This window comes from Callorhinchus milii, unplaced genomic scaffold, assembly GCF_018977255.1.
Source record: "Callorhinchus milii isolate IMCB2004 unplaced genomic scaffold, IMCB_Cmil_1.0 Scaffold1, whole genome shotgun sequence".
Classification (NCBI taxonomy): domain Eukaryota; kingdom Metazoa; phylum Chordata; class Chondrichthyes; order Chimaeriformes; family Callorhinchidae; genus Callorhinchus; species Callorhinchus milii.
In genome coordinates this window covers 122396611-122419297 of record NW_024704742.1, presented here as the reverse complement: position 1 = coordinate 122419297, position 22687 = coordinate 122396611, and the positions used below count along the sequence as shown (strand labels likewise).

General features: G+C 43.0%; 1 protein-coding gene across 4 annotated transcripts in view; it reads right to left on the bottom strand.

Moving 5' to 3' along the window:
- Window positions 1–8287: 8287 nt before the first annotated feature.
- Window positions 8288–22687, bottom strand: part of pde4d (phosphodiesterase 4D, cAMP-specific) — a 360576-nt gene continuing 346176 nt past the window's right edge. For all 4 annotated transcript variants that reach the window (XM_007892156.2, XM_007892157.2, XM_042335145.1 and 1 more), the window contains 8 exons: window positions 21332–21504; window positions 19893–19991; window positions 18971–19135; window positions 16488–16587; window positions 13896–14050; window positions 12888–13010; window positions 12118–12300; window positions 8288–10823 (listed from right to left, as the gene is read on the bottom strand). In XM_007892156.2, coding sequence (XP_007890347.1) covers window positions 10404–10823; window positions 12118–12300; window positions 12888–13010; window positions 13896–14050; window positions 16488–16587; window positions 18971–19135; window positions 19893–19991; window positions 21332–21504 — 1418 coding nt within the window. In that variant the 3' untranslated portion in view covers window positions 8288–10403. The remainder of the gene's footprint in view (window positions 10824–12117; window positions 12301–12887; window positions 13011–13895; window positions 14051–16487; window positions 16588–18970; window positions 19136–19892; window positions 19992–21331; window positions 21505–22687) is intronic.

Here is a 22687-nt window from a genome sequence, read left to right as displayed (position 1 = left end):
ATCGAATTCAAGATCCTCATCCTCACCTACAAGGCCATTCACGGCCTTGCTCCCTCCTACCTCTCTGATCTACTATCCCCCTACCTACCTGCCCGTACCCTCCGTTCCTCTGGCTCCGGTCTGCTCCACATCCCCCGCCCCAACTGCCCTACCATCGGTGGCCGGGCCTTCAGCCTCTCAGCCCCCAGGCTCTGGAACTCTATCCCCCAGTACCTTCGCCGCTTCCTCCCTTTCCTCCTTCAAGGCCGGTCTCAAGACCTTTCTCTTTGACCGTGCCTTCAGCTCCCCTCTCGACTCTCTACCCCCTCCTCGCTCCCTCCCTTCCCTCCCCTCCCCTCACCCTGACCATTTCCCCCCTGCTCGGGTCCTGACCCAACTGTCCACCAACTTGGGACATCCTCCCGACGTGAAAGGCGCTCTATAAATGCAATCTTGTTGTTGTTGTTATTGAATGGGATCTTTAATGTCCATCTGAACGGGCAAACAAGTCCTCCACTTACTGTTTCATCCATAGGATGCTATTTCAACAATGCAATGCTCCCCTCATTTGTGGAGTCCTGTAGCTCAGTAGTTAGAGCCTCGCCTCGCAAGCGAGAGATTTGGGTTCAATTCCCGGCAGGGCGAAACGTTGGGCAAGTTTCCTTACTCCACACTCCTCTTTTTACCTAGCAGTAAGCAGGAACCCGGTTGTTAGTCGATTGGAAGATCGCTTTTCTGGGCAGAATAATTCGTTCAAAAAATAATAATAATAATAAATTGGTCACTTCAATCCATGACTGTTTGTGGGACACTGTTGTACGCAATTGGCTGCTGCATTTCTCCCACAAAAAATATAGTCTTTACAGTATATTCTGTGAAGCGCTTTGAGACGTCTCGGAGATGTCATAAGGTGCTGTATCAAATGCAAGGATCATTATTATTATTATTATCTTTTGAATTGGAATGTCAGCCTAGAATATGTCCTTGAGTCTTGATATGGGGCTTAAACGTACAACCTTTTTACACAGAGTCTCAGTGCTAAGCAATAGCTAGGCTGACACTACATCCATGATGTGAGCATGTAAATTGTCTATTATTTTAGACTGTTCATTGGCAACAAAATTGGCCAGTTAAAAAAGACACAGGAATAGAGCTACAGGAATAGAGCTACAGGAATAGAGCTACTGTAATAGAGCTACTGATATAGAGCTACAACAACAACAACAAGATTTCATGTATAGAGCGCCTTTCACATCGGGAGGACGTCCCAAGGCGCTGGACAGTTGGGTCGGGACCCAAGCAGGGGGGAAATGGTCAGGGTGAGGGGAGGGAAGGGAGGGAGCGAGGAGGCGGTAGAGAGTCGAGAGGGGAGCTGAAGGCACGGTTGAAGAGAAAGGTCTTGAGACCGGCCTTGAAGGAGGAAAGGGAGGAGGCGGCGAAGGCACTGGGGGATAGAGTTCCAGAGCCTGGGGGCTGAGAGGCTGAAAGCCCGGCCACTGATAGAAGGGCGGTTAGGGCGGGGGATGTGGAGCAGACCGGAGCCAGAGGAATGGAGGGTGTGGGCAGGTAGGTAGGGGGATAGTAGGTCGGAGAAGTAGGAGCGTGCAAGGCTGTGAATGGCCTTGTAGGTGAGGATGAGGATCTTGAATTCGATCCTCTGGGGGATGGGGAGCCAGTGGAGGCGAGCGAGGGTGGGAGTGATGTGGTCGCGAAGCCTGGTGCGGGACAGTACACGAGCTGCAGAGTTCTGAATGACCTGCAGCTTGTGGAGGGAGGTGGCGGGAAGGCCGGCGAGGAGAGAGTTCCCATAGTCCAGCCTTGAGGTGATAAAGGTGTGGAGCAGTGTTTCAGCAGCGTGAGGGGTGAGGTAGTGCCGTAGTCTGGCGATGTTCCGGAGGTGATGGAAGGCGGTGCCAGTTGTGGTGCGGATATGAGGAAGAAAGGACAGCTCAGGGTCGAACAGAACACCGAGGTTCCTGACCGGCTTTGAGAGATGGAGAGTGCAGCCTTGGATGCTGATGCTGTCAGCGCCTGAGGTGCGAAGGCGCTGACGTGAGCCAATCAGGAGGGCCTCAGTTTTGCGCACATTGAGCTGAAAAATGTTGTTTCTCGTCCAGGACTCGATGTCGGACAGGCAGCTGTCAGGACATCAGTGGTCGTGGAGTTGAGGGTAGAGGAGGAAAGGTAGAGTTGGGTGTCATCCGCATACAAGTGGAAGTTAACCCCATGTCTGCGGATGATGTCACCAAGGGGGAGCATATAGAGGGTGAAGAGGAGGGGACCAAGGACAGAGCCCTGAGGGACACCGCACGAGACAGTGCGGGGGGTGGAGGAAAAGCCGTTTGTGGAAACAAAATGAAGACGGTGGGAGAGGTAGGACCTAAACCACTCAAGGACAGGGCCTTGAAGGTTGAGGTGGGAGGACAAGCGGTGGAGGAGGATAGCATGGTCAACCATATCGAATGCGGCCGATAGGTCAAGGAGGACGAGGAGGCAGAGGGAGCCCTGGTCGTAGATGGTCAAGACGTCATTAGTGACCTTGACCAAGGCGGTTTCTGTGCTATGCTACAGTAATAGAACTGCTGTAGTAGAAATGCTGTTATAGAGCTACAGTAATAGAGCAACCGTAATAGCGCTCTAGTAATAGAGCTACTGATATAGAGCTACAGTAATAAAGCTACAGTAATAGAGCCACTGTAATAAAGCTACAGTAACAGAGCTACTATGATAGAGCTGCAGTGATAGATACAATTATAGACCTAGAGTAATAGAGCTGCAGTAATAGAGCTGCAGTAATAGAGCTGCAGTAATAGAGCTAAAGTAGTAGAGCTACAGTAATAGAGCTACAGTGATAGAGTTACTGTTATAGAATTACAGTAATAGAGCTACAGTAAAAGAGCTACTGTTGTAAAGATATAGTAATAGAGCTACAGTAGCAGAGCTACAGTAACACAGCTACAGTAACACAGCTACAGTAACACAGCTACAGTAACAGAGCTACAGTAACAGAGCGCTAATAAAATACTGTAACACGAACCCTAACCACAAAACGTACCAACGTAGCAATTTCAAATTAAAGCAAACATTTAAAAAATGTTGGAAACACCCAGCAGGTCAGGTAGCATCTGCGGAGAGAACTGATGAAGGGTCATTGACCTGAAACGTTAACTCACCTCACTTTCCTCTCTCTCCATAGATGCTGCCTGACCTGCAGAGTGTTCCCAGTGATTTCTGTTTTTATTTCAGATTTCCAGCATCCACAGTACTCTGCCTTTTATTTTAAAAATGTTTGTTGTCCTTGCTTTCTCATTCCTGTTTCCTATTGACTCTGTTGTTTTCTTTTTTTAAAAAATAAAATGTTCTATTTTAAGTTGAACTTTAGCTTTACTTTTATTGTACTTCTACCCATACCAGGCTCTGCAAACCCATCACCCTAATCCTTGCTCGTTCATCTCCACTGGCTCCCTATCCCCCAGCAGATCAAATTCAAGATCCTTGTTCTCACATTTAAATCCTTCTATGGTCTTGCTGCCCCTCTTCTCCTTCCCCACCCCTCCTCCCCTGCCAAAGCAATCTCCCTCACCCTTACCAACCCAGTCATTTTAGTCTGCCAACGCTCCAATTCCACATTGCACTCTGTCTGCCCCACAGTTGGTGGCCAGGCTTTCAGCCACTTGTGCCTACTCTCTGGAACTACATTCCCAGGTCGCTCTGACTTAATCCAATTTTGACTGTGCCTTCAGCTCCCCTCTCGACTCTCTACCCCCTCCTCGCTCCCTCCCTTCCCTCCCCTCACCCTGACCATTTCCCCCTGCTCGGGTCCTGACCCACTGTCCAGCGCCTTGGGACGTCCTTCCGATGTGAAAGGCGCTCTATAAATGAAATCTGGTTGTTGTTGTTGTTTTGGTCATCTTTCCCCTCCTCGCTCACCCAACCCCCGCCAGCTCTCACCCACAGCGCTGATGCCCAGTCAGAATTGTCAAGCATTTTGGGACGTCCTCCTGATGTGAATGTCCCTTCCTTCCCCATTTTCAGGTCGCGCCTGAAGACCTTCCTATTCGACCGTGCCTACGATCACCTCCCCCTTTCCCCCGGCTCTGAGTCGTGCTCCGCCACTGTCAAGCGCTCTGGGACGTCACCCTGCGTGAGGGGTGCAAGTTGTTGTTGTTGTTGAAAGATGATATATAAATGTAATTTTGTATTGTATTTAATTTTCTGTAAAGTTAATCTGCCTATTTCCTTTTTAAAAGAAAAATTTCTTCTTCACTAACTGAACGGGGTGTTTTTGGGGGGAGAATAGATACCAGGAAAAGACTGACGATGCCCAGGGTTGGTTAATGTGAACAAGCCAGTTTCTGAGGTAATAGTCATGTCAGCAGGAAACTGTAATGAATTTACTCTTTGTTACGTCAAGAGATTGCAAAGTTATGTATCACACACATCCTGTTATTGCTGTACATTTCTTTCCTTGACGTAAATACAGAGTCAAGGAACACGTCAATAACATGAGGTATGGTTTAAAGGGTGGCAACAGCTCAAAATCTATTTTCACAAGAGTCATTTGATGTTATGTTTGAACATAGAGTTTGATAAATTTGATACTTTTTTCCTTGGATGCAACAACAGAGCACTCACCTATGGGGTGAAGAAATTCAACTTTTTTTCCACAGCTGGTTTGGATACTCTTAAACACGGTGATGGGTTTCTGCGTACGGTAGGGCACCCGGCTGAGCAGAACACATGTGTTGCTTTACTTATTGAAAAAATATTTAAAAAATTCCTGAGATAGCCATGTAAATTCCTGAGATCTCCAGTATTAGCCTGGCTCAGATGGTAGCATTCTCGCCTCTGAGTCAAAAAGATTGTGGGTTCCGGCCCCATGTTGTCACTTGGAGTGCTTATAGTTTAAAGCCAGTTTAATGTTGGGGGTGTGCTGTATTGGGAGGTGCCATCATTTGGATGAGATGTTAAACTTTAGACGTCTGCCTGTTCAGGTGAATGTGAAAGATCCCATGGCATTATACAAAAAGAGACAGAAGTTTGTTTCCAGCTCAGCACAGCAATCCCCCAAAATAAAGTTGGTCCTTCTCTTCATCGCTGTTTGTGGGATACTACTGTGCATGGGTTGGTTGCCACGATTTCCCATAAACACATAGTCACTACACTATATCCTGTGAAGTGCTTTGGCACATCCTCCTATACCAAATCTAAGAAATTTTCAAAAGTTTCCTCTAAGTGTTCGCTTCAGTCTTGAGGGGTTATTTGTACTATTTGAATGTGACTGTATGTTTAGCTGTGGTGTTGACTCCGCAGATGCACTCCTTGCTGGTCTCCCCAGTTCTACAATCCACAAGGTCCAGCTCATCCAAAGCTCCGCCACCCACATCCTCACTTGCACCAACCTCCGCCTCCCATCACCGCAATCCTCACCAAGCTTCACTGGCTCCATGTCTCCAAAGGTTTCGATTTCAAAATCCTCACCCTTGCATATAAATCTCTGCATACCCTGGTACCTCCCAAACTCTCAGACCTGCTCATACCCTACTCCTCAGCCTGTCCCTAGGCACAGCTGCACATTCCCTTAGCCTTCCACGCCACGATCAGTGGTCACGCCTTCAGCCACGATGCCCCTAACTTCTGAAACTCAATGCCTCCATCTTGCGCTCTGTTTATCCATCTTTAAATTCCACCTTATGACCTACCCTCTTCAACCTCCCCACTATAGTCACCTCTGCCTTCCCCACTTGCTTGTTATTAACTTCAAACTGCCATGACGACTTTAGAATATTGCATTATCTATCCATCAATAATTCCAAAGAGTGCTGGGATTGGTGAGGTGACCAAGGAGTCTGGGCCTGAGGACACTCTCCTGCAGATACATGTGGAGAGTTTGCCTCACTAACAGCCTCCAACTTGTCTTTCAACCTCTCCTCTTTGGATAATACCACTATCCCATGCTTCGAAGACAATGTCAAAGCATTTAGGACTGTCGAGGATTTGAGATATCCTCCCAACATGAAAGGCGCTATATTGAATGCAAATTATATTGTATTACAATACCATAGCGACTACAGTTTCAGCATTTGGCATGACTTAGTGTCGACTCAACACCTGCTGCTGAAGTTGCAGCATTCTGCGAACAGATGTCTAACTTGCTGCCCACTGGGACCACACTGACATGCTCCAAAATTCAGAGAGTCTCAGAAGAGACCTGGAGACCTGTAGCTCAGTGGTTAGAGCACTCGCTTTGCAAGCGAGAGACCTGAGTTCAATTCCAGGCAGGGCGAAACCTTGGGCAAGTTTCCTCACTCCACACGCCTAATAATAATCCCTCCAAAAAACAAAACAATAATAAATTGGTCATTTTCAATCTACGACTGTTTGTGGGACACTGCTGTGCGCAAGTGGCTGCCGCGTTCGCCCACAAATATACAGTCAATTCACTTTACAATGTGTTCTGTGAAGCGCTTTGGGACATCCTCCCGACGTGAAAAGCACTATATCAAATGCAAGGATTATTATTAAGAGTGGAAAAGTGTAGTTTCACAGCAGAACCAGCCGAAGGCAACAATTAAATGCTCTGAATGCTGTTGTCAGCAACACTGCTTCTCGCTGACCATTTGTAGTTGGGAGAAAATTGGCAATTTCTCTCTTCGACAGATATCAAGAAAGATTGGATAAGTTGGAGCTTTTTTTGTCTGGAAACACGATGATTCAGAGGGGACCTGATTGAGCTGCTTAAAATTGTGAAAGGATTAATAAAGGCGGCTTCCACTCGTTAGTGAGTTCAAAACTAAGGTGTAAATATAAGATACCCAGTAGCAGAACTAAAAAGGAGTTTAGGAGGAAGCGCAGAGGGTGGTGAGAATGTGGAACTCGCTGTTGGAAGCTGTGGTGCAAGCGAAAAACATCAGTGCATTTAAGAGGAACTTGAGAAGGGAATTGAGGGATGTGGGCAAAGGGATTAGGAGGAGTGCAGACTCACACTCATATGGAGCATAAACACTGGCACATATACAGTTTGGCTGAATGTGTGCATGTTATACTGTCTATGTATCCCTTAATGTAAAATAGAGAAACCTGTTTCTCCTATTACTATTGAAGCATTAATTTTACTAGCACAAGGAAAAACTCTCTCAAAGTTCCTTAGATTCCTTAAATGAATGCATGTTGCTGTGAGATTCATAACTCCACTGTAAAGCTGAATTTCTCTGGACCAGCACCCGAGTTGCTTCAAGAATGATGAGGCAAAGGGGATGGGAAGATGAGTGAAGGCGCGGCTAGATACAAAGATTTTGAGACCGACCTTGAAAGAGGCAAGGTAAGGGCCAGGCGAAGAGACGCCAAGGATTGGGGGGCAGAAAGCCTGAAAGCTTGACCGTAGGATGGGGAGGGTGCGGGATGTGAAGCACACCATTAACTGCCAAGCAGAGTTTTTGGAGTTCAAAGAAGTAGGGTGGGGACAAGACTGTGAAGGGATCTGAAAGTGAGGACGAGGATCTCAATAACATGTATGACTTCACATACAAAGGGGCTATCAGCCACCTTTCTGGTCAGGAATGGTGAGTGATATCAGAGAAAATCTAAAGTCGGTTACAAAATCGAGGTGAGAGGAAGCCCTTTCTTTTCAAAATCATCTTGAGACTACAGCTGTTCAAAATAAGCTGAGTATAAAGATAATAAAACTGATGTCTGGATAAACACCCTCTGTGTTACATCCTCTGTTTACCTGGTCATAAAGCCCTGCTTTTGTTTCATAACAAAATAGATATTTAAACAATGGTGGTTAAGTTTGTGTTATATGGTGATCTGATTATAAAATCCTAATGCATTGATAAGTAAACTGGTGTTGTTCAAGTCTCTGTTATATGGTGATCTGTTGGCCAGCCAGGTGTCTGACACATGCAGAAACTTAAGAGTATCCAAACCAAACTGAGAATGCCATGAATTCCCACGTACGCATGGAAATCCTAGAGATGGATTGTTGGAATGGAATGTGCACTCTCCGCCTGGAAGGATGTATGCTGCTCAATTCCATAAATTCCACATTAGGCGCACTTGGCAAGAGAAAGGGTTCGGGACATCATTCAGGTACCGCTGTAGTCTAAACAAATAATGAAGTCCTAATATAATGTAATATAATGCCTGGGTAAGTAAACTGATGGGGTTCACATCTCTGTCTAATATGGTGATTTGATCATAAAGTCCTGTTTCTGTTTATAACTAAACTACTGGTATTCAGGTCTCTGTTTTACAGTCACCTGCAGGTCATTACGTCCTAATATAAACGCACGGATAAGTAAACTGGTGGTGTTCAAGTAGAATCAACTCATGCTTTTATTTTTCATTGCATATAAAAACATTTTATGAAGGTTGTGAGCATGATATACAGTACTAAACTGTAGACTGTAAGAGACTAGGAAAACACTGAAAGAGTTTTCTTCAGCAACCTCCAAACAAGTTGGCGTTCCAAAGACATATTCAAAGCAAAATGAATTGTTCAGGAGTCTCTGTAATTAGCATTTTGTTTGTGTATCCCTTTTATTACTATCGAACTCAATAAACAAAAAATTATCCAATTCCTTTGGGCCAGGGCTGCTGAAATCTACAGTTTGCGTGTCAAAAAAGGAGGCTCTTGTTTTTTTGGAAAAAGAATCTCCCCTTTCATCGAACTGTCACTCAGCTATTACGCTTTGAAATGCAGCAGATAGTAACAATACATTGGAGAAAGTTAAGGCACAGCCCTGGGGCCAAAGACCTGCAACTGTTCTACGTCAGGTTTTGATTTCCTCAAAGTTCTCCTTAGCCAAGCTGTAGGTGATAATATTACAGATAAATTTACAGGAATAAGTATATCCATTCTCTGACCAAGAGTTTCCAATACAGCAACACCACCCTGTTAGGAATTATGTTATAATAAGAATCAATAATTTACAATAAACATTACAGTATGTACAGTTCAATAAATACATGGTTGTAAACAGAGAGAAACAAGACTGGATTACAGGTAAGGTCATCTGGTGAGGAAAAAAATAGGTATGGCACCAAAAATTAAATAATGCAGTAAAACGAGCTCATTCAACAGGTGCTCCTTAACAGCCAGATCTATTCAAGTTTTACAGTTTATTCTACCTACATACTTTCATCATAATATCCATGGGGAAGGAGGTGGAGAAAGCATTCTATTGGTACAGTAACTTGCAAGCTAGAGTGTACTGATTTGGAAGCTATAAGCACTGTTATACAGTAGTCTATTAAACTCCTCACAATTTTATATGGAAAGATTTCATCAGAATCTTAAAGCCACTTAATGCAGTTTTGCTTTTTCAAAAAAAACGTTGTTTTTTTAAAAAACACACAAGCAGTGCGTCACTCACGACCGCACTTTGACAAGAAAAAGCGTGTTGTGAAATTCAGTGCATTTTATCCCCAACTCCTGAGACGGCCTACCATTCCTCTAGATCGATTATTCTGCTTTTGAGATGTTTCCATTACCTGTCTGAGCAGCATTTAAAGGAACAGTGCTTCTTATAAATCCAATGCCTTTTCGATGCCGCTAATAGATGCGATGAAGAAAGGTGTGGAGTCCAGGTGTATGGCATTTGTGTTACAAACCTACAAAGAATAATTGCCTGAAGCTATCTTAAGTGATAAAATCACAAGGTGCAACATGACCAAGAACTACTAGTACTCAGTATTTAAGATTTGTACAGAGAACTTGCAAGTTACTTGTAATATCTAGCGATTACAGATGAAAGTTCAAAGTATTTTTTAAATATAATACCTCCATAAATCTGTATTAATAAAAGTAAAATCTAAAAAAGTTCTCTGTATTACATATGATACAAAAAGAGGTCAGTACAACTTATAAGTTGTACAGTTTTTTACAGTCAGGTTTCAAGGAAGACTTGAACTTATAAAACGTCTCATGATTTCCAGAGGTGATCTTCCCACTGGTGACAGATCCTCACTGAGCTCAATCTCACACAATACTGTGCGCTTCATGCGTCATTATCGAAAGGTTTGCTGAAACCAGAGTCCGCAGCATAATCATATCAACATAAATTGATATTGTAACTTTCTTCTCATCGGTAAAAGAAAAAGCTCAAACCTCTAACAGCCTTGTGAAAACATAACCCACATTTGGTTTTTAATATTTTTGTCCTCACCAAAAAAAACAATCCATTCCTATGTCAGATTTGCGAATCTGATAGTAGCAGTGGTCAACTAGTTTTGAAATGGATTCCCCCATGCTTTAATGTTGACGTGGAGCTGAAATTCTGACGGTATTTCCTGAGTGCAAAGTCATCTAGATGATTCCAGACTTTGTGACGTACAAAGTCCTGGTAGATGAGGGTGAGACTTGGCTGTGGCTACATGTGTGCTTGGAAGCCGTTTCCAAGATATTTTTCCCGTCAACATTGTTATGTGTCTGCAGCCTCTTCCTCTTCCTCCACTGCACAAATTTCTATCGGAGCATCATCATCATCTTCTTCTTCATCTCCCTGGTCATCAAGTTGAATTTCTGTGGATTCAGAGTTCTGGGTGCAAAGTGTCTTTGAGTCACTGCAACTGTTGTCATCTTCTCCCTGACTGGCACCACTGTCCTTTTCAGTGTCTGATTCACAATCTTCCTCTAGTGTTAATTCAAACTGAAACTTGTCGACCTGTCCTGGCCGTCCCTCCTCATCCTCATCAGGTGCAGGTGAAGGGCTCTGTGGGATTGTGCTCTGATACCACTCCCTGTTATCCTCCAGTGTATCTAACATGTCCTGTGCATCAGGATGGACCAGGTCAGCCCATGTCTCCCAAAGTGGATGGACAATGTAGTCTATGAAACCCACCTGTTGTGAAGTAAATTCAAATGACATTGTTACTTCCAAGGTTCACATGGCAACACACCAAGTTTCTCAATGAAGTCAACATGTTGCAATTATTTTCTAAAAAAACTTTAGTTATGGAATGGTCTACTGATTCAGCAATGATCTATGACACCAGAATCGTGCTTGGGAACAAAGGACCCCTTCTACGCTGAGTGTCAAGAGGTCAGGCGTTGCTGTGGTTTAGTGATCAAAACAACTTCGAAAGAGAGAGAGAGAGAGAGCGTTACAGGGCATGAGAAGAGAGGAACTGAGAGGGGAAGAAGGGACGACAGACACTGAGAGCAGAGATAGAGAATGGATTAAAAACCTAGAACACATAAACAGAGAGAAAAGTAGTGAGAAACGAGGAAGAGAAAGTGAGTGTGTGATACTTCATGCTCTCCCTGACTAACTTGAAGTAGACGAGTATAGCGTACAGAGACATCCTGTACATTAATTCCTTAAAATAGCAATGCTTTCATTGCATCTTTGTAAAAAGATGTTACTTTCAGCCATCAGTGCATGATAAATTCCATCATTATTGTATGCTTATACAATAATAGTTATATTTATAAATAGCTTTTGCTCATAGTTTAACAAAATGTCGGGGAAGCTAAGATGGCTCCTTTTCAAAACCAACTCTCTGGTGTTGCCAGATACAGATTCTTCCAAAAATACAATAATGAGTACACAATCATGTAAATTACTACAGTAATTTGAATCAAGTTACATTTCTCAAAATAGAGCAGGTGAAGTTGTGGACATTTTTATTATTTCACAAAGGATTTTAGAAATTTCCTATGGAAGGATGATGACATGTTCGCTATCTTAGATTTAAAACCGAATAGTTCAAGTGTGTGACAAGTGTAGGGCATCCCACCCTACCCTGCGACCTCCTTAAAGCCAACTGACCCGGCCATTCCCTTTGCTCAGCGAACACCAGCCTGTTTCATGTACCTGCTCTGTCCATCTAACTATCAGCAGGCGGACGGGCAGCCTTTCAGGTTTTCTCCCTCCCTCCCTCCCCTTGTTAAATTCCTGTTGCAAGACCTACCTCTTCAACCACACTTTCGGTCATCTTTCCCTTCCTCACCTCCCCTAGCTACCACCCCCAGCTCGCCCAGCTAGGACTATTAAGAGCTTTGGAACATCCTCTCGATGTGAGCACTACATAAATGTAAATTTATATTGCACTGTGTGAATGGGTGTGTGAATACACTGCTGTCTGACGCAGGTCTAGGCTCAGTGTACATTACAGCTCGCTGTGCGGACCTACCTGTGTTTTTTCAATAGAAGCATTGTTCTCATCACACATGGGGCTTATTTCCATTCCCCTTTCCCTTTCTCGATCGCCTTGGCGAAAGAATTCTTCCATGATCCTGTCTGTCCACTGACGGTACAGCTGCAGAGGCTTTGTGGGGTTGCTCAAGTCTGCACAATGTACCATGTTCTGCAGAACCTATAAGATCAAAACAATATATTTTCCGTCTTACTTTATTTTTAATAGAGATTGCAAGTGAGTGTAATCCTCTACAGGGTGATTTAAAATTAGTAATTACTCTTAATGAATATGCAATCCTAAAAGCTTCATAATTAATTAATGGAGAGTTCCAATGGCTCAGTTCATAAAAAGCTCAAGCCAGAGTGAATCTGATTAATCTAATAATAATAATAATCCTTGCATTTGGTACAGTGCCTTTCATGGTCTCAAAGCAGGTCTCAAGGTGTTTCACAGGATTTACTGTGAAGCGTAATGACTGTATATTTATATGCAAACCACAGCACATTTGCGCACAGCTGACACTTGTTTTCTAATCACGAAAAATTGGAGAAGATAATCCAGGAAAGAGCACAGCAAAGAGTCAGCCTTCTCCTCAGGAGAGGAAGGGAGAACAGAAAAAAAGTTCGGAATTAAACTTATTCCAATATCCGAATAAAAAACAAATCAACTATTTTGTTCCTAACCATGCCTCCTTTATGCACACGATGCAATAAGAAGACTTCTGCCCCTCTGATTTTTGTTGATCTTAATAAAATGTTGCTTACCTGTATCCTGTCTGAGTAATTGTCCAGGAGAAGTACACCAGAGCTGGTCACTTTCTTTGTTTCTACCATGGTTTTCAAGTCAGCTAAAAGGTTCATGTGTTTGGACATATCCGTAGCAAGAACCTGAAAGATAAGGTTTGGAACCATATGAGGAAATGTTCTTAGTTATAAAATATCACACCGCCTGACAGTTAGATACCTCAAATCATACATCAGCGGCAAATTGTGTAAAATCATTTTATAGTATTCATGTCTGCAGATCTGTGGGGATTTCTTTATAATGAGTTTTCTGCACATCATAAGTGATGACACTACTGAGAAATGGAATACATTCACCCTCTGGAACTCCATCCCGCAGTCCCTCTGCCTCATCCCCTCCCTTACCTCCTTCAAGCCCCACCTAAAGACCCTCCTCTTCAACCATGCTTTCAATCTCCCTGTTCTCCTCCCTCTCCCACCCCGGGTCCGTAACTCTCTGTCTAGTGCCTTGGGACGTCCTCCCTACATGAAAGGCGCTTTACAAATGTCATTTTGTTGTTGTTGTTGTTGACTGCAGGATTCAGTATCACAAGAGCACTAGAGAGTTTCGGATGAAGAAGACCCTTAGAATTTGATCTCATCTTTCCAGTTTACCTATCCCACATCCTCCCATTGTAGCATCAAACTGTTTCTCGAATGAACGCAGTGCTTTGGCCTCAACAACCCTTCCTGGTAATCCATACCTATCATTAATTTCTCTCTATAAAGAACCACTTCCTGGTCTCTGTCATGATACTGGCCTTGCAACCCGGAACCCTTGCCTGCTTGTTCTTCGACCATAATATATGTGAAAGTAATAATAATCCTCCATTTCAAATGAAAACAAATTCAAGCTCAGCCTTGGTACATAAGCATAGTCACTGGAGTTCACATTTTATGAAACTGACCTAAATTGAGAAGATTATTGGACCAGGCTATTGCAACCTAGACTCAAACAGGGTAGCATGCCTTAGAGGCCCTTTAACTTACAATGTCAATGACCATCTTCCTCAGCAACTGTCTCTGTTTCTTGGTCAAATTCTGGAAAATGTCGCAGTTCTCTTCCTGTAGCAGCTTAAAGCCAACGGCCAAATGATGATTCTCTAGGACTGATGAATCATTGTACATCAAGGCAAGTTCTGAATCTGGAAGAGGCAGGAATTGATGGGGGAAGGGAGGGAGGAAGAGAAAGAGAAACAAAGAAGACAAAGCATTGAGCATTAGTAATGGTTGATTTTTTTTACCGCTATCTGGGTTATTTAGAGATTCTACATATCATGCTCTTGGAAAATCATGTGTATCTTTTGCCAGTGGAGTTCTGTGAATAATCAGGATTCGTTAAATTAGACTGGCAGCATTCCAAGACAGAAATCAAAGGTCCACCCTTTGGATTTATACACAATTTACCAAGAGAACTACAGTGATGCCTGGTTCTGAGACAGGAGTTGGGGGCTATAAAATTCCAACCAGCCATTTCCACATTTACTGCGTGCAGAGCTTCCTATATGCCAGCCATATAGTGGAGTCCTGTAGCTCAGTGGTTAGAGCACTCGCCTTGCAAGCGAGACACCTGGGTTCATTTCCAGACAGGACAAAAGCTTGGGCAAGTTTCCTTACTTCACACGCCTAAAACAAAACAATAATAAATTGGTCATTTTCAATCCACGACTGTCTGTGGGACACTGCTGTGCGCAATTGGCTGCCGTGTTTTGCCCACAAATATACAGTCAATTCACTTTACAGCATATTCTGTGAAGCGCTTTGAGACGTCTAGAAGACATGAAAAGCGCTAAATCAAATGCAAGGATTATTATTATTATTATTACAACTCCTCATGCTAACAAAAAGCCAACTTCTCATCAAATTAAACTCATGTGCAGAAGTCCAACTTGGGGTTAATTTTCTAATGTTATTGAAGAGTCCTTTCATGATGTTAATAGATGATACCTTGAAACTTGAGGGACGGTACCAAAGGCGACCTTGAAGACGCTTTGGTAGTTGGGGGTGGATTCTTGTATTATCTATCCTGAAGTGCTGCAAATTAAAGTGTTGCTGAAACCACCTCCTCAAGATGCTCTCAGCAGCAGGGATATCGTGCGATTTGCTTTCAAATCACACCGTTCAGCCCTGCCAATAAGCCACAAAGAGCCTGACAGCCACAGTGTTAGTGGTATGAAATAAAGATTGACAGGTTTAAAATCTGAATTTGAAGTGCTGTGATTCTATACGTGGTAATGAGATTGCTGCCTCCAAATGAAAAGCTGTCAGCAGCTGTGGGATCTGTGAATATCGCTAAATGCTTGTTATCTGCTCATCCAACACCTCAGCATTTCAGCGTCCGTGTTATTCTCATGATGTCTTCAGCATTACCAGTCTGCTCTGCTGTTTTTGTTAGCATGAGTCACTAGCAAGCTATGTAGCCATGGGACTGCGCAAGCTGTCCCCAATGAATGTCTCACAGGAACAAGTTTACAGAATCCACCAGACCTCGAAAGGATTTTAAATAATTTTTTTAAACCCCCCCCAAAAATAATTAATTTTTAAGATTTTTACAGTCTGAAATTTACAGTGACTCAACCATCCATTTAACTGCTGCTCCTTCAACCTACAATACAGTACAAATTGATATTTACATAGCGTCGTTCACGTCGGGAGGACGTCTGATGAGTGTTTATTGTCTGGGCACTCAAGCTGGGGTTTGGAAAGTGAAATTGTGGTCAAGCTAAAATCACATTGGTAAGCAGACTGCGTGGGGAACCATTGGTGATAGTAGAGATCATTTTGGTTTTATCCTTTGTGTGTGAATTCTATGCTCAACAAAGTGAGGGACGGTATTGCTCAAAGGTTTTCTATGTCAGGGACAGACTGTCAACAAGTCTACAGATTAGGAACAGCAGAGATGGTTATAATGTGCCTTAATCTTAGAATAGCTTCAGGTGACATCTGCACCTCCCAAACCAGCTATCTCATGGTATCTGTGAGTTTGCTAGTTGAACAGCAGTGCTGAATTAACAACATTTTGTGCTGTCAGAAGAATACCACTAGGATTTGAACTGAAACAGCTCAAACTCGTTACTCACAGAACCCAACAACGCATTTTGCTCCCTGAGAGAGAAATGATGACCTGCTGCCATACCTCTCACAATGTCTCAAAAATTGCCCACCAGAGATGCATAGCAGCAAAACAACTTGCATTGATATAGTGTCCTTCATGTAGGATGATATCTCAGAGTGCTAAACAATTAAAGAATCGGGCAAGGGAGGGGGAAGGGGCGTAACCAATGGCGCGGTCAAAGAGGTAGGTCTTAAGGCAGGATTTAAAGACAGACAGAGCGGGAGTCAGAGGGGTAGAGCCTCGTCATATCTCCCTCGGAGGCAGCAGATGTCTTCTGCTCCTACAGTGGTACAATTGTACAATGTTACAGCTGAGATATACATTTAGGGGCAGGATGTCAATTCCACCACAGAAATCATTTTAACAGAAGAAAACCAAGTACACCACGCGAGCATCCAAACTAAAGCCCTGGGGATTGTGTGCACTCTACTGGCCTGTAACAGTTGAACATTAAGCAGTGCACTCACTTGTGTTGATGAGGAACTGGTTTGAGACGCCAGGGTGATCAACATCATGAATAGCACTGGCAAATATTGCAGTCAGGACCTCCAGATCTGTGAAGACAGCCTGAAAAAAGAAACAAGAATCACATGTAGCACACTGAAAGGATTGCAAACTGCTTAATGCTTCCAGTCCAGCACTGTTTTTTAGTGTTGATCAATAAGTCTATGACCTCAGGCTGTAGTAGTCTACGTATAAAAAAATAAATTTTCTCCTAGCTTAGTCTAAGAATACAATGAATTTAGAAAGAACAATACTTTATGATAATAGAAAGCATCTATACTTAAATATTAAAATATCTTGGCAGGTGCTATAAATAAAGTACAGCGTAGTCGTATTTTCAAAGCTGCAAAAGCATTAAATAAGCAAAAGGTCAATCAACAATTGATGTTAGGATTTTTCCTTGGTCAGCTGAATAGGTGGCACAAGGAGAATTCCATCACCATGTTTATCAGTATCCAAACTAGACTGAGTTCCACATATGCACACGAGTGCACACTCTCTCCTCAGGGGACCATGTGGACAGACACCAGGGATTATTTGTTGCCTGATATCATAAGTGTTTTATTAAAAGTGGAATGAGCTAACTGTGCAGCCTGCTATTGTTTATTGCTTTGTCTCACAGAGTTGGCCGTGTCTAAGCCTCTAAGTCTTCATTTGATCAATTCAGTATCAGTTCATTCTAAAATGAAACCATGCTTATCAGATGCCCCCAGGAGGACATTATTAGGCAGGACTCTCATTTTATCAACTAAAAAAGCTCAAAGAACCCTGGATACGAACTCAAAACAATCAAGTCTTAAATCCTGCGCTCAACTCATTGAGGTAACCCAGAACGCTATGGGGATTTTTTTTCCTTTTGTGTGACTCAAACCAATATAATTCATGTGTTATTTATTCAGAGTGAAAATCCACCCACAAAAGAATTATTCAGTGAATATTGAAATTGGAAGTGGTACAGTTCTGTTCTCTGAGGTTCTGTGATATTGGGATGACTGCACCTCAATGTATCGGGTAAGACAGCAGAAACCTGAATCTACTGACACTGAAGTTAGGTTACTGGAGGTTTAACTCACTGGCCTGTCATTTATATGGCTTTATTCCAAATGCGCTACGTATCACTGCTCACAAAAATACTTATTTGGTGTCATGCTGGGCTGTTGAAAAGAAACCCAGCTAGAGCTCAGTTAGAGCATATAGCTCCCTGGTTAGAGCACTCGCCTCACAAGCGAGAGATCTGTGTTCGATTCCCGGCAAGGCAAAACCTTGGGCAAGTTTCCTTACTCCAAATGCCTGATAATTATCCCTCAAGAAAAAAAACAATAATAAATTAGTCACTTCAATCCATGACTGTTTGTAGGATACTGCTGTGTGCAATTGGCTGCCGTGTTTTGCCCACAAATATAGTCAATTCACTTTACCTTATATTCTGTAAAGCGCTTTGAGATGTCTAGAAGACATGAAAAGCACTATATCATATGCAAGGATTATTATTATTTAATTTCTCAAGGAAATCTTTAACAGGACTACCTTCGTATCAAGACTGATCTCGTCATCATGATATCAAAGAGAAGTCTCCAGTAATAGGAGAACCTGAATCACTTCCAAAGTTGTATTGTGTAATTCGAGAAGGGGTGGCCTTATGAAGTGAAGTAAACCAGTCAAAGCAAACTTTGTACTTATGTGCATTGGCAAAAGACTGGGTGACCTTTCCTTAAAAAACAGAAATGATCAGACATCCTATAAGAGGCACCGGTACATTTTGTGAGACTTGTCCAGCTACTTTTATCTGTTACTCACAGGGTTCAAGAGAAAGCCAACATAACCTAAAGAGTCTCTGCTTGCCTCTCCCTCCTACAAAAAGAATAGTTTAACATAGCCTAAAGGGTGAAGAACTAAATTGAACCCCCAGGAGTCGTGCCTTCTGATCTCAGGTTCACTACTCAAACAAATGAATAATAATAATAATATAATCCTTGCATTTAATATAGCGCTTTTCACGTCTTCCAGACGTCTCAAAGCGCTTCACAGAATATGCTGTAAAGTGATTTGACTATATATTTGTGGGTAAAACGCGGCAGCCAATTGCGCACAGCAGTGTCCCACAAACAGTCTTGGATTGAAAATTACCAATTTATTATTTTTTTTGGTTTTGGAGGGAATATTTGAACTACCCAGGTTGCTCTAAAGGTATTTACAAGGATGTTCCAATCTAACAATGTGGCCACTTTGGGGATCTTTCTGGTCAGATCAATCCCTGGAACAAATTTTTGCAATGCTACTGTAGCTTATGCTATATCTCTCAAATGGCAGTTAGCTGAAATCAATTTGATAGCAGACACTGAAACAATGACACTGTTGAATGCATCTCTCTACACTTCTCTACCAAAGGATAGCAATTTGACTATGGAATGAAATACTGGTGATTTAACAAGACTGCTCTGCTTACCTCCAATGCAGGTGTTGATAGTAGTACATGAGTGGATTGAGCAACATCTGCTGCGTGAATGTTGTTGTGAAAGGCCACATCTGCATGGTAATGGTCTTCCAGGGTCATTAAGTATGTAAGTAAGGTATCTACTGGAATTTTGAAGGTTTTTAACAAATCTCGCTCCTGAAAGCAGTTAAAAAATGATTCAATTTAGAACCTGGAATAAATATAAATAGGTATCTAAAGACAAATGCAATTTTTGTTTCCATGTTTTTTATCTTCTCCGCATCCTGTAAATTTTAGGTTACATTGGGTTCCGCAAGGAGGCAGGGGAAAGCCCTACTCTGACGCCTCTGTCTATACTGCTCTATGCCTGGTTGCCAATAGATGCATGAGAATGACAGCAGATTTCTCACTCACCAGTTTTCTGCCTACTTTGCACTCCCACCCTAGCAAATACTTGGCTTCCACTTTGTCCCCTCCCACAACAGTTCATTTGTAGACTTTGTCCTCAATATGTCAGCGCACAAAGGATATAAATTCCAGGCAGGTTCTTAGTAGTACGGGTTACAATGCCTCATCCAAAGATCAGTACCTCTGACAATGAGGTACACCCCCACCACCCCCAAAGTATTGTATTGGAGTTCTGACGAGAGGTTATCGACCTGAAATGTTAATTCATTTTCCTCTCTCCATAGATGCTGCCTGACCTGCTGCGTGTTTCCCAGCGACTTCTGTCTTTATTATTGTATTGGAGTTGTCAGCCTATACTGTGAGTTCAAAGTCCTGACCTGGGGCTTGAACCCACAAGCTTCTGACTCAGAAGCAAGAGTGTTACCAACTGAGCCAGGTTGACACTTGACCAGTTCTGTATAGAACTAAAAACCTCACTAAGCACAACACTTTCAAACAGTTCATGATGACTAAACTCCAAACTCACCTGAAAAATTGTATACATGACAACCGTTAAAGGTCTATTTCCAGAATGTTCTGCTACTTTAAAGATATTAAGGCCCCATTTGTTAACCTTTTCTAATTCCTGAAATAAAGAAAGCATAAATTCAAGAAAGGTTTGTATGTTAAGGACAACATTAAACAAATATAATTTTGCATGTTTCTAAAGAACAAATACTGTACTCAAATTCCACACAAATCAAGGATTGTCCACACAGCGATTAGAAATAACTACCAAGCTTTTCATTGACTAGGTACTCAGTTCATTATTTTTTTAGCAACATTATTAAATGTTAGCATCTTGGCTGTTTTGTGGGTGGAGCGATCAGTAAAATAGCATTTTGCCATTTCCTTTGGAAACTCAGGAACACTTCTTATCAAATCCCAAAGAACAAAAATCAAATATATCACAGGCGATAGAACAACAAAAACAAAATTACATTTGTATAGCGCCTTTCACTTTGGGAGGACGTCCCAAGGTGCTGGACAGTCAGTGTTTCGGACCCGAGCTGGGGGTCGGGATTGGGGAGGATGGAGGGTTGGGGGGAAGCAGGGTGATCGAAAGCACGTTCAAAATGGGTTTTGAAGGAGGCAAAAGAGTGGTGAGGCAGAGGGACTGAGGGATGGAGTTCCAGAGGGTGGGGGCAGAGTGGCAGAAGGCCCACCTGCCAATGGTGGGGCGAACGAGGCGGGGGACGTGAAGCAGGCCAGAGCCTGCTGAACGGAGGGAGCGGGTAGGTTGGTAGGGGGTTAGGAGGTCACAGAGGTAGGGGGAAGCAAGACCATGGAGTGCTTTGAAGGTGAGAACCAGGATCTTGAAATGTATCCTCTGTGTGATGGGGAGCCAGTTGCGGGAGAGGACACATACTGCAGAGCCTGGATGATCTGCAGCCTATGGAGGGAGGAGTTGGGGAGGCTGACAAACAAGGAGTTTGCATAGACAAGCCTCAATGTTATGAATACATGTATGAGGGTTTCGGCGGCCTGCGGTGTGAGACAGTGGCGAAGCCAGGCAATGTTGCAGTGAAGGCAGAGCGGGTCATGGCATAGATGTGGGGTAGAAAGGATAGTTGAGGGTCAAACAAGATGCCAAGGTTCCGGACTGGCTTAGTAAGGTGGAGTGGATGGTGATGCTGTCAGCGCCTGAGGTGTGGAGGCGCTGACAGGAGCCAATCAGGAGAGCCTCGGTCTTGTTGACATTTAACTGAAGAAAGTTAGCTCTCATCCAGGACTTCTATCAGGACAGCAGTGGTAAGCCGAAGCAACTGGTAATGCCAGTTGACCCGAATATTTAAAAACTTGGTAAATAAATGGCGACAATTTGATTTCAAACATTTTCCTAGTCTTTGTTTTTCAGATCAGCACAAGTGCGGGAAGTGAGTTGCATAAACTAAGCATCCAAACAGTGATAGGAATTAAACACACCTTTGACAGGAGTTCCTCCTGGTCAGTTTTGACACCAAACCTGGCTATACTGGAATTTGTTAAGCTCGAGCTGTGCGTGAGTTTCTTGACCCCACTGATCTGTGACATTGGCCTCTTCTTCTTGTCCTTATCTTTCTGTGAGGGTGACGGCATTTCACACTCATGTTGCTTGTCTAAACAAAAAGAAACCAAAGGAATTATTACAGCCTGGGTGAAACACAGCAAAGCATCACCGCTGTTCTGAAAGCACACTAAGAACATTAATTAGAGCGAAGCTAAAAAATAAAGTCATTGAGCCCATCTATCTAGATATATCATTCAAATTCACAGTAGGTATCTATTCAGCCTACATGGTTAGCCAGTAAAATTTTGTTCCGGGTCCATAATATCAGATCCTATGTTAAATAGAGGCATGCTAAAAATGGCCACCTTCCTGGTCATTAGGTCACTGCTATCATTACGTCCTGTGCATGTGGTGGAAGTGACATCTGCAATATCCTTATGAACTGGAAGGCAGATTTTTTTTTAATGTGTGAAGCCAGTAAGTTAGTGTTGAGGGAACCATGTTTCTGATAAAGGACAGGTCCACAGTAGACCTATGCTGTAAGTAAACCCAAGCTCAACTGTGGCCCTTTTAAATGGAGTCATCTTGCACTTCATCCTTGCCTTGGTGTCAAACCTACAACCTTCTGCTCCCTGAAACACAAAGATCACAAGAGATGTTCAAATGAACATTCAGCTCATTTGATCTGATCCTTTCAGAATATCAGCCCTACTATTTTCCCATTGTAGCATCAAACTGTTCCTTAAATGAGTCCAATATCCTGGCCTCAACTACGCTTCCTAGTATCAAATTTCAGCTGTTGGTTCCTAGTCTTTGTTGTAAATGTGCCCTTCACAACCCTCTACACAAAACTAGGCCCTGTCCTTTTACTGTAAGAAATGCACAATAATTGTGACGTTGGTTGAGTTGTCAGGTAAGCACAAAGCGCTCTTGGTTGTTATTAATTGCTGACATTGCTGTTGGAATTACAAAGTCAGGTTGCTGCCTCTTCAACTGTAGAGACGTCAGCAACATAGAATTTCTATCATGAGCCACTATATAACCAACAAAGCAGCAACGCTCAACAGAACAGAACTTTACTGTATCACCCACATAGATGGTAGATGTCAAAAGCGATTGTTCTATTGTGAGCTGGGAAATGGCAGGTGATTCTGTGGCGGGGAGAGAGGTTTTAATGAACAACTTCACAACATGCAATGTATTCATTGATGATTGGGATGACATGGCGTTAGAGAAGCAGCGATGTGCACCCTGTGTGCTGATACCTCTCACCTCAAAAACAAATGCTCTTA